The following is an 11,539-nucleotide window of genomic DNA, read 5'->3' as shown; positions in this document are numbered from 1 at the left end:
TAATAAACCGTAAAATTTAATAATAAAAATCAACGTTATTTTTCCGTTTTAATTTATTAAATTAAAAATTTTATAAAATAAAAAATATTCTTATTTATAATAAATATATATTTACTTAAATATTAAAAATATTATCATTAAACATTAATAACGCTTTATAAACCATAAAGCACAATATAAGTTCCATATATACTGCTTATTAATACTGTGTACATTTCAATACATTAATTGAATTGGCAGGTTGGCGGATACGGGCTTATGGTCCACCCTAGATCGATTTATTAAGTTCTTTGAATGTAGGCGTCCAAGGCGAGATTCATTGGTTGCATGAATAGAAAGGCTCTAACAGCGGATTCTTTGGCATCTGCATATTTCCCAGAGTGTACCAAGAAACTTGAATCTATATGGTTGAATTGATCCTATGGCAGTAGCCGTTAAGCTTTTGAGTTGATATTCTTTAGGGTGCACTGGAGATTATCGATCCATTTTCGCGATCTTTTTGAAACTTGAGTCATCTTCAGACGAAGCCTTTATACACGGACTACTGGCGATAGACGGGAGGAGAATTAGCGTTAGGTAATATGAATCCTATCGACATGAGATTTCTGATCATTTTGCATTTCTCGTAACCGTTATCTGGAAAGCCCGCGTGATGAAAAGTTGAGTTGTAATGAACAGAAAATGGACTTTCTCTAGAGCCAATACTTATTTTCAGCCCTATGCGGGGCATGTACGGAGATATCGGGGCTACTGCGATAAGCAAATCTACTGATAAGAACGATTAGCTGAGGGCCAATCAGAGGCCCGGCATTCCAAAGATATTTTATTCTTCAGATGCTTAACCTTAAAAAAAAGTATTTTCAGAAAAAAAAGACATTGAAAAAAAAACTTGGAAACAAGATATTGAAACCAATGCGCCTCTACACCACAGTGGTCTCGCGATTGGTTCTGAGAGGAAACAGGTCTATACATCCTCTGACTTCTTCTTATCCATCATCGTTAATTAAGCCCCTCATCTGCTCTAGACCATTTCATTTTCAACAACAGCAAAACGCTAAGAAAAGGAAACCTGAATTTCCTGTCTTTGATGATTTCAATAACGAGGAGTGGCCGCAATTTACAAAAACTGGAGCCCAACAGCCTATATCGTTAGACAAATTCAACGAATGGTTGGAAATGGCAGATCAACCAAAGGAAAAATCTGGTCAGAAAAATGGCGGCGGGAAAAGATCTCATCCCCAGCAAAAGATGAAGAAAGAAAAGAAGTATCAGAAGAAGCCCCGTAAGAGGGAGAGGGATATGACCACCGGTTCCAACGAAGAGGTCTTAGCCTTTGATATACAGAGTCTTAAAGAGTCCCTGGTTCAGGATGACGATGGAAAGAATGAGACAGATGAGGCTGCACTTGAAATCCTGCCAGAAGAAGGCTCCGAAATTGACGTAGATGTCGTCGAGCTCGCATCAACGGGAGAAGGGTTAGCCTTACAGAAAGGCTCCAAAAGGATCTATGTTGTGCCGTTTGGGATCCCTGGTGACACCCTCAAGGTGAAAGCATATCGCCACCTACAATCGGAAGGGTATACCGTTGCAGACTTCATCTCAGTGGTGACACCATCCCCATCCCGCGATGACAGTCGTGTCCAATGCAAATACTTTTCCACATGCTCGGGATGCCAGTTTCAAATGCTGGATTATGCCGAGCAACTACGCCTCAAGAAGCGCATCGTCGAGAAGGCTTACCGGAACTTCTCCCAACTGCCTCCCGAGCTCATCCCCACAATCCAGGACACTATGGGCAGCCCGCTACAGTACGGCTACCGCACTAAACTGACGCCACATTTCGACGCCCCCCAGGGCTGGCGTAAGACGAAGCAACCTTTTAAACAATGCCCTCCTATAGGCTTCATGCCCAAGGGCAAGCGACACACGTTAGATATTGAGGACTGTCCCATCGCCACAGATGCCGTACGGCTTGGGATGAGGAACGAGCGCGCACGTATGGCCGTCGAGTACGGCAAATACACGCGCGGCGCCACCATATTACTTCGTGAGAGCACCAGGCGCGTCCCAAAGAAGAGAGAAAGCAGCCCATCATCATCTCCAAAAGAAGCCTCAACCACAGAACCCCCACGCTCCCGCCCCCCCTCAATCCCACCTCCCGACGCCCCCTCCGTCCGCGTAGAAACAGACACCTACACCGACATTAAAACCTGCGTGACCGACAACAACGGCACATCAACCGAATACATCGGATCCTACGTCTTCCACAACCCCGCCGGCTCCTTCTTCCAAAACAACAACTCCATCCTCCCGGACTTCACCTCCTACATCCGCTCGCACATCCTGCCCCCCGACACCGACACCACCACCGACATCACCAACCTCTCTCTCGCCACCCCCGCAATCAAGAACCTAATAGACGCATATTCCGGCTCGGGGCTCTTCACCATAACCCTCTCCTCGCTCCTAACCGGCAGCAGCGTCGGCGTCGACGTCTCCGACGCCAGCATAGCCTACGCCTCGCACAACGCGCGCGCAAACGCCATCCCCCTCGAACGCGCGCGCTTCATCGCCGCCGACGCGAAACAGCTGTTCACTCCCACCATCCATAAACGCTACCCTCCCGACGAAACCGTCGTCGTCCTCGACCCGCCCCGCAAGGGGTGCGATACCGATTTCCTAAGCCAGTTGTTGCGGTTCGGCCCGAAGAGGGTTATTTACGTGAGTTGCAACGTGCATACGCAGGCGCGGGATGTGGGGATGTTGGTGCGTGGGGAGGTGGATATGCCTGGTGGTGAGGGTGTTGAGTTGGAGATGGGGAATGGGGGTGGGAATGGGAAGAAGACGAAGTACTCGATTGAGAGTTTACGGGGCTTTGACTTTTTCCCGCAGACGGGACATGTAGAGGGGGTTTGTGTTTTGAATCGTGTTGATGAGGAGTAGGGTTGCTGTGATTTATCGGATGCTGAACTTATATACAAGTGCCTATGGATGGGATGATACAATGTTCTGGTTGAGCTGAGTATCTGCTCTACTCTTTAGGATGAGATGGGAACGATGCACCATAGAAAAGTTAGCTTACACTTATAAGGAATACATGGTTTGGGATGATGATATACGTCATGTCACACAATGTACATACAAATTGGCGTGGTATGAAGTAATAAAAAAGGATCGCGATATTTTGCCATGACTACTACTAAATTGCGAAAACTTCGTACTAGAGAATGATTCGCGTCTTCGAATCGACGATTTCCGTAGAATAGCACTCTCTAACATCTCATTAATGCAATCTTCGCCTAATCGAAATCCTAGGATAACTCTCTTTTCATAAAAGCAATCTAACGCATCTCAATCTTGCTGCTCAAGCAGAATCTTCAAAGCTTGAATCGTAACCTCAACAACCTCAGCCCTCCTGCTACTCTTCGCGCATTCCTTCAGTACATCAACTCCATTTTTCTCACGAATCGCCTTTCTCGCCAACGTTCCTGGTTCTCCTTCGCACGCTACCATGTTGTAGACGACGAACACGCCTCGGTGACGTAGGTCCTCGCTCTTCTCGCTGCATAAACCTAAGACTACCTCAACCCCACGATTTCTCTTCACAATACCCGTGACGACAGCCTCAAATGACGTTAGAGACGCGAGTGCCCCACCAGCTGCACTTCTAGTTCCCTCATCTTCGGCATCTGCCAGAGCAAGCAGAATATGCAACCGGTTTGCTGCCTGCGTATCTTCCGCCGCATACAGAGCAACGCCCTCGACACACTGCACTAGATTGCATATCAATTCCACAGCAGCCTTAGAGACCATGTGGTTCGAGGATAATAACTGCTCCTCGATTTCCGGCCACGCATTACGGATAATGGTTTCTCGCGTATCATCATCCGTCGAAGCGAGGTTGGTGAGCGCCATCAAAGCCTCAAATGTTGGTAGGAGATCTCGGGTTTCGGCAGCGGGATCGGGGGATAGTATGTAGATGAGAGGTCGGATGGCTGTGTTCATCGGACGGGCGCGTGTTCCACCAAAAACAAGAGCAGGATCTGTGCTAATTAAAATACGAGCAAGTGCTTGAGCTGAAGTGCGTTTCGCCTGTGATTCGGAGTCAGGTAAAGCTGTGCAGGCGGCAATGAGAAGATTCACTGCTCCTTGCTGCGCAAGTTGACCTCGTAAACTAGTTGTGACCGAGAGTGCGGATATAATAGTTACGATTAGATTTAGCGATGCGACGGAACCATGACGGCTGTGTGTTACCAAAATAGGCACTATGCCAGCTTCAAAAACTCGTTTACATCGCTCCGAAACGTGATCATTGTCGTTCAAAGGGTTCGACGGCCCCAACTTTCCGGAGGCATTAGCGTAAGCCTTCAGTTGAGACATTTTCTTCTCTTCCTCGGATTGTGTTGGTTGATAGCGGGTAAGATTCATGAAGATGCTTAAAGCCCCATACGTAAGTGGCGATTTTGCAGGCGCATTACCTAGAATTTTCACAAGAGTCTTCAGAAGTTCCTTGTTGTGCGCAACCTCCTCTTTAATTGCGGGCTGGATAGTCGCATATGCTAATCCTTCTACCGAAAGTCGCTTGTCGCCCTCTGGGTCTTTTAATATTACCGAACTAAACATTTTAGAGAGATCCTCGATGCTGGTATTCGCTTGTTGTATCCTGTCATCGGATCCTTCTGTCGCTTGTTGCGCCGACGAGGGCACCGCCTGAAGCCTTCAGGTCAGTCCAACTCCATTCTTCATCACGTCCAATCATTTCCATTGAAGATTTTCGAATGTGGGTGGTGTTGCGAGAGGAAGCTTTAGGGTGCCTACCCTCAATTTTGCTAGAATGACTGCGGCTAGGTTCTGAACTGCCTCGGAATGCCTCCTCATAGCGATTGAACCTTCGGTAACCTGAATCTCGGGATCCGCCGAGTGAATGGCCTTGGCCAGCTCACGAGGGTCTTGGTCAACGACTTCTTCTAGCCAGTCAGTGCAGTACTTTCGGATAGCCTCGCGACACTGCGAGTTCATAGAAGCGGCGTTGAGCATCTCTAGACATGCTGTCTCAACCTTTCTACTCTTCCACTTTCTTCGCATCAAGGGGTCTAAGCTTGGCAAAAAGCCTTCGCTGAGGAATATGTTAGCCGTAATATCCGGTGCGATAGGAAAGACAGCGGCGGCGACACAGAAAGCAACGATATAATCGTCATATGTGCCTCTCTTGACTCGATCGAAAAAGAAGTTGCATAGAGCCTCGTTGCCTTTGTCGCCGGCTGCTTTGAGATAGGCAGAAGTGGTCAAGATTCCATGAGCTCGGACTAAATCGGCTTGTCGCATGTCGAGATAGCCAAGTATGGTATCAAGACATACATCATCAATGACATCACATATAGATTGCTCCTTAGTCTTAGATTCGACATCGTTGTTCAAGAGCTTGGTGAGGCGATCTAGTTCTCGGCATGTATCGTCATCTTCTTGGCCTCCTTCCATTAATCGCGCAAGTATGAGCTGCGTTTGTTCCACGTTGTTCAACTTGGCCATCTCCTCACGGTTGGAGGTAAGGTCGATAGGTGTCTCATCCATCTTGATTTTGTGTTTCTTGACAAGAAAGAATTATTCTGAGATTTTCTTGATGAGGTTGGATTGGAGGAAACAACTAATGCTTGAATAGTGGTAGCTCTGATGAATGGAAAAATAAGATAGTTAGATAATTTGAGTGAAGCGTAGTGACGGAGTGGCGTATTGGTAGTCTAATGCCTCGTCAGCAAGGCAATATCTTATTATTAGAGTAGTATTCCCGAGTAGCAATTGATGACTGTGAGAACTTGGTAGAAGGGAAGGATATAACTAGAGTATTTATATCCACCGAAGTAAATAACTTCAGAAATGAAGCATCCAAATCAAGGAACTAGGTTTCTTGTAGCTTAAAGGCGCTTTTAGCATGGGAACTTTGTATATGGTATGGTACGAGTAATGGGAGGATGATGGACGCGTGACAATATATCAAAGAGGCTTAGAAACAAAGAATACGCACACATACCTTTTCTCACCTTGGAGGTCTGTGATCCGACTGGTAGAAACGATAATCCTGGTCAGCCGCAAGGACAATCATGAAGGATTTTACCTATTTTGATATGAACTAGGCTTCTAAGTGTTTTAGAGCAACCCACAAACCAGAAACGAGGAAACGATCTGAGGCTTGTTTCAATGAATTTTGAAGGAGGTAAAAGATCTTGGCGGTTCGCTAACAAATTTACTCACATGAACTAAATCGACTAGATGTCAGCCACCGCAGCCTCATGTGCTTTTTATGACAAATATGTGATATCTCATGGATTCAAATACAAAAGAGAGAAAACTAATAGAAACATGCATATATCTCTTATACATAGAAAAGTAAAGATGATGATGAAAACAAGGTGGGGGATATCTTGCAAGGCTTGGAACCACATACATCTATTTCTTGGTACCAAACAGTTACCTAGGGCCTGTCACATGTGTCTCAGTTGGACAATCGGATGGGATGGGATGTTTTCGAGGTTTTCGGAGCATGGCTTGGCCCCAAGAGGCTAAGTGGAATAATCCGTCTTAGTGGTGACATTGGCAAAGTATGAACGAAAGGAAAACATAAAATTCGAAGCTTCATTCGCTCAAGAACTTCTTCAAGTCTAAAATTACCCCGCTATAAACTATCGACGCCAATAGAGTTATCAAGCCCCGGAACCTTGGGGCACGCGCCTGATAAATGTGATAATGGCTAGGAAATCTACAGGGGGGTATCCTGGGCAGGGGAGGGGTGATAGTTCTGTAAGATCTGCTAAAAGATGACGTCTACTACGGTAGCTTCCATTTCTAAGGTTATTAGTCATGTGAGCTGGCGTCTGTATGAGTGGATGATCAACCCCGGTTCGTCGCGGCATTCAAACAGAAAGCGCGCTAAAGCACAGGCGGTCTTTGTTAGGCGACAAGGTAAGTGAGCTCTGACCGTGGTGAGGATTGCTAATTACCTAAATCTTTATCGTTATCGGTCAATTTACTTCGTACCATTTACCATTTACCGTCTTTGTTCCAGCTTCACAAATTCAATTTTTACCATTCCACATGGATCACCTAGATACGATTATGTATCACGCCTTATTTTAACGCCATCGATAGAGAGTAGTGAAATAACCTTTCATCCCTAACAATAAGCATCGACTTATAAAGGTTATCCATCCTATGACTTAAGAGGCGCTGGCACCTCCAAAAAAACCGGCACGATGAATCGCATCGACGCCTCGGATCATTACAACGAAACTCCCTCTGCCACCAATCAAATCCCATCTCTCCTAACAATCGTCATTGACACCAACCCTCGTGCCTGGGCCGCGCTATCGGGCCGTCTTACGATCGCTAACGCCGTCGCTAACCTTCTCGTTTTCGTCAACGCCCATCTCGCATACGGCAACGATAATCATGTCGCCATCCTCGCCGCACATCCCAACCGCGCCGTATGGCTATACCCCAAATCTCCCAACGCAGACAACCGTCGCAATGGCAATAGTAATAGCAATACCAACGGCAGCGACGTCGAGATGACCGACGTAGACGGACAGCCGGACAAGGCAGACCTAACCGCCTCAGCCAACAAATTCCCCCAATTCGCACAAATCGAGACCTCGCTCCTAACTTCTCTACGTACGCTCATCGAAAGCACCGGACCGTCAGACCTCAACCCCACGACCCTAATATCAGGCGCTCTAACAATGGCTCTATCCTACATCCACAAGATGACCGCGTCCTTCGAGCCTGCCAAAACCTCCTCTGACCCAGCGAATCCTCCCTCCACCACAGCCGTGAACAGCGCCACCAGCTCCGCGACGCTGCACTCGCGAATCCTCGTACTCTCAGTATCGGACTCCGAGCCTGCGCAGTACATCCCAACCATGAACGCCGTATTCGCCGCCTCGCACGCGCGCATCGCCGTAGACACATTATCTCTCCACGGCACCCCGACCTTCCTCCAACAAGCCGCGTTCATCACATCCGGCACCTTCCTCTCCGCGGCCAGCAACCCAGGCGGTCTACTGTCGTACCTAATGTGCGGCTTCCTCGCCGACGCCGAAGCCCGCAAGTCTCTCGTAACGCCCACCCAGGACACCGTCGATTTCCGCGCAGCCTGTTTCTGCCACCGCCGCGTCATCGACACCGGCTTCGTATGCAGCATCTGCCTAAGCATCTTCTGCGAAGTACCCGAGGGCGCCGAGTGTCTAACCTGCGGCACGAAGCTAGCCCTCGGAAGCTACGGCGCCAAGCCCGCCGTCGTGCCGCGCAGGAAGAAGAAAAAGAAGACACGTATCAACGGCGTCAGTGGAAGGGAGGAGACGGGAAGCGCCACGGGGACGCCTGTGCCCGGGTAGGCTCCGGATTCGCGTCATTGTACCGGTACGACAATATTGGGCAAAAGGAAGGAGTTTGTATCATAGGGGCTTAGACCCAGGATTTGCATAGACAGGGCGGGCGTCTTGTATGAAATGAAACATCACGAACATCATAAAGGCATAAAAGATGGCAGTACGCAGTAAGTCGGTCGGCTTACCGTAGGAGCAATTTAAATCATCGAATTATTTTCATTCTATCTGAGCTGTCTGGGTGGGTTTGATACCGGAGTCGGCTAGACAATGGTTTCAACTTAGTAGCTACTCGCGAATAACCACCTTGTTGTTTCTAAAGTTGATCACGGCTCGAAGATGACAATTTCTCCAGGGTGAAGACAGATACGGCGTCGGCCGATGGTGAAAAACGACCATCTAAGGGTATCTCAAGAACACCAATCCCAATGCAATGTAATCCACCCCCAATCTAGGTTTACAGATAATGAGGATAAAGTGAGGTTTGAGGACGAATCGAGTTGAAAGGTAGACCAGGTAGTGGATGGATTTGTAGTGGGAAGTAAGTTGATGAATCTGTGAAAGGGAACGGAATTGGTTCGATCTGACAGGTTTTATATCGACCAACCGTCGAGTGCGTCAATGCGACCAACTCAAAGGCGAATCTTCCTAGCCCCTTGAGCAATGACGGAACTCCCTTCGACGACGCGTGACATGACGCATAGAGGTTCACGGTCGTTGGAACCCATTGAGGCTAGGGCAAATGACTCCGTGTTGTGCGCGAAATACAGGTAATACCCAGAGGAGCTTTTCTTTACGGCCATGACGCCGATGGCTCCAGCCGAGGAGGAATTTTTAACACCTGGGTGTTCCTGAAAGTCATTGACGATAAAGCCTTGGAGAATGGCACTCTCGTCATCTTCAGGCATGTCTTTTCCGCCCGGCCCTCGTCGTGTGCCTTGAAATATGCGTTCCGCGCATTTCTGGGACGCCATCGTAGTAGCCATATGTTCTCCTGTGCCGCTCGTCACAGCGGCAACGGCCATACCGTCTTGATCCTGCACGTCGGCCGGAATGACGGCTGTTCCAATTCCCACCAAGGCTGCCGGGCCGATTCGTCCTCGATGTTTCATTCCAATGCCGCCTGAAGATGACCCAGCCGCAATCCTCCCAAACTGATCGATTGCGATTGCACCAACTGTGTCGGTGATCTTGTCGACACCATCGTCCTTTATTTTTTGGCCTTTGGTAGCCCAGTCTCGTGACGGCTTGTCTACTTTTATTTGGGGCACTATGGTATTGAGAGCATTTTTACTTGTATATGAGAAAGGCACCGAGGAGGCATCCGAACCAGCACCGTCATGATATGCTGCTCCGGTGGTATTATTGGGTGTTGACGTGCTGGAATTCGATTTCAATGATTCGTTGCTCGGCCCGGAAACGAACCGGGGGCGTTTCGGGGTTGGCGATGCCACCTTTGCCGCTGAATTCTTTGAGCTGGAGAGAGCCGAACCGAGAAAATTAAATGGATTGCGATCGACCAAGGTTCCGGGCGAGGTTTGTGGCGAGATTCCGACTCTGATTGGCACAGGCGAATTAGTGTGCGAATGAGGACCACTTTCCCATGGCGAAGGCGATACTGGTGAATCCGGCTGGCCTTCATTCCAAGTCCCAGTTAGTATGGCATTCGTGTGGTCCCGGTGGCAAGGTTCAGCGTTAAGGGTGCTGACGACGATTTGATCGTATCCACTGGTTTCCAGCGTCGAGGATTCTTTACCCTCGGCCCGTCTCAGATCTTCCTGCCATCTGACATAACGGTCCCGGGCGTTTCTCGACACGAGATACTCGTTAGGGATTAATCCCATACCCGATTCGTGAGCGAATTCTTTGGCGCCGTCTCCGATAAGCAGATTAGGAGGGACGCGGCGTAAAGAGAGAGGCCTGCTGCTACACTCAAGGATGACCTTGGCCAAGGTAATGGGGTTTTTGATATCTAAAAAGGCTTATAAGCAATTTCAAACATTACTTAAGAAATATGCCATTTACTAACTCGGCACTGCACCGCAAGCCCCGCTTCGACCAAGGTGATCAACTAGTGTAGCATCACATTCTACTGTTCCGTCGATTGAGAGGTTGCTTCCGTAGCCGGCATTTGTGATCTCTTTGTCCTCAAGGACTTTGATAGCAGCCTCGACAGCGTCAATAGCCGAATGCCCCGACCGCAGGAGTTTTATACTGAGCCGAGCGGCTCTACTAAGAGTTAGAAATAGTCCATCAAGAGGTGTCTTAGAGTTGTATGAATGGTTCATGTGCTTACTCGCTACATGCCGCTAGGTGGATATGCTCGTTATTGGCGCTGTGGTAGCCGGCTCCAGCATGGATGAAAATAGCTGACACCGGTAATTTCCTACGCTTCCCCCAGCGATCTGCCGCTCCATCTAAAGACGGGATAATACCACTATCCGATGGCAGGGATCTTTGACGTTTGTTATTCCCAGGTAAATTGTCAATATCATCATTTTCATCAACCGTCTCGTGTCGATCTGAGCCAGTAATGTCTTGGGAGTTGGGGCGGTCCATGCTGTAACGCAAGGTTACTACTATCGTGGAAGACACCAACCTTGCGATAGCAACTGATTGCTGTTGTGGAGTCTTCTCTTACCCTCAATTAGACAGACCTAATCACCAAGTGCTGAACGAGCGGAATGGGTGTGCGGACGTCCTAAAGTGTGTACGAGTTTCTGTTTGCCCAAAGAGAGATAGTTTGCCTAATATTTGGACTGGCGATTGTGAAATATGGAATGTATTTCTAACGTTTGTCTAACCAATCGAATAACTAGGGTTACTCTGGCACTGGAGCAGATCCAAGAGCATACGTAAGTTTCTGATGGAAAGTCGTTAACGTGCTCCCGTTTATGGACCCAGAGAGAAAGCTTGAACACTGTAAGCACCTTGGCAATAGAGGAATTTGGATGCTGGATGAAAATGGCGATTCATGTAGGTAATGGCGTGGGGTTAAAAACGTTGAAGCTAAACTTCACGATAGATGAACCGTCTTGAAATTTGAGATTGAGCGTGGCCAAAGATAGAAGAATTGATACCGAGTAAACAGTGCTAAAGAAGACTGGATGAAGATAGAACAAACTTGTTAGAGGGATACCTTAAAGTATCCCTACTAACAG

General features: G+C 48.0%; 4 protein-coding genes across 4 annotated transcripts; 2 read left to right on the top strand and 2 right to left on the bottom strand.

Annotated features, from left to right (window-relative positions):
• Positions 1-793: 793 nt before the first annotated feature.
• GGS22DRAFT_176340 (S-adenosyl-L-methionine-dependent methyltransferase) lies at positions 794-3,150 on the top strand. The gene has a single exon (XM_047963395.1). The coding sequence runs from the start codon at positions 835-837 to the stop codon at positions 2,941-2,943; it is 2,109 nt and encodes a 702-aa protein (XP_047813810.1). The 5' UTR covers positions 794-834; the 3' UTR covers positions 2,944-3,150.
• A 201-nt stretch (positions 3,151-3,351) lies between these two features.
• On the bottom strand, positions 3,352-5,529 carry GGS22DRAFT_182684 (putative actin cytoskeleton organization protein; the record flags this gene model as incomplete). The annotated part of the gene is made up of 2 exons (XM_047963997.1): positions 3,352-4,710; positions 4,819-5,529. The coding sequence occupies 2 exons, from the start codon at positions 5,527-5,529 to the stop codon at positions 3,352-3,354; spliced, it is 2,070 nt and encodes a 689-aa protein (XP_047813809.1).
• Positions 5,530-7,106: 1,577 nt separating this feature from the next.
• Positions 7,107-8,698, top strand: GGS22DRAFT_102026 (transcription factor Tfb4). Its single transcript, XM_047957703.1, has one exon. The coding sequence runs from the start codon at positions 7,248-7,250 to the stop codon at positions 8,385-8,387; it is 1,140 nt and encodes a 379-aa protein (XP_047813808.1). The 5' UTR covers positions 7,107-7,247; the 3' UTR covers positions 8,388-8,698.
• Positions 8,699-11,463, bottom strand: GGS22DRAFT_102030 (N-terminal nucleophile aminohydrolase). The gene is made up of 3 exons (XM_047957704.1): positions 10,675-11,463; positions 10,408-10,607; positions 8,699-10,350 (listed from the first exon to the last, which is right to left on the bottom strand). Exons 1-3 carry the CDS (start codon positions 10,935-10,937, stop codon positions 9,011-9,013), a joined length of 1,803 nt encoding a protein of 600 aa, XP_047813807.1. The 5' UTR covers positions 10,938-11,463; the 3' UTR covers positions 8,699-9,010.
• Between the last annotated feature and the right edge of the window lie 76 nt (positions 11,464-11,539).

This window comes from Annulohypoxylon maeteangense (genome assembly GCF_022496945.1).
Source record: "Annulohypoxylon maeteangense strain CBS 123835 unplaced genomic scaffold GGS22scaffold_34, whole genome shotgun sequence".
NCBI lineage: Eukaryota > Fungi > Ascomycota > Sordariomycetes > Xylariales > Hypoxylaceae > Annulohypoxylon > Annulohypoxylon maeteangense.
Note: the sequence above shows the minus strand (reverse complement) of the source record. Positions and strands in the feature narration are given on the sequence as shown.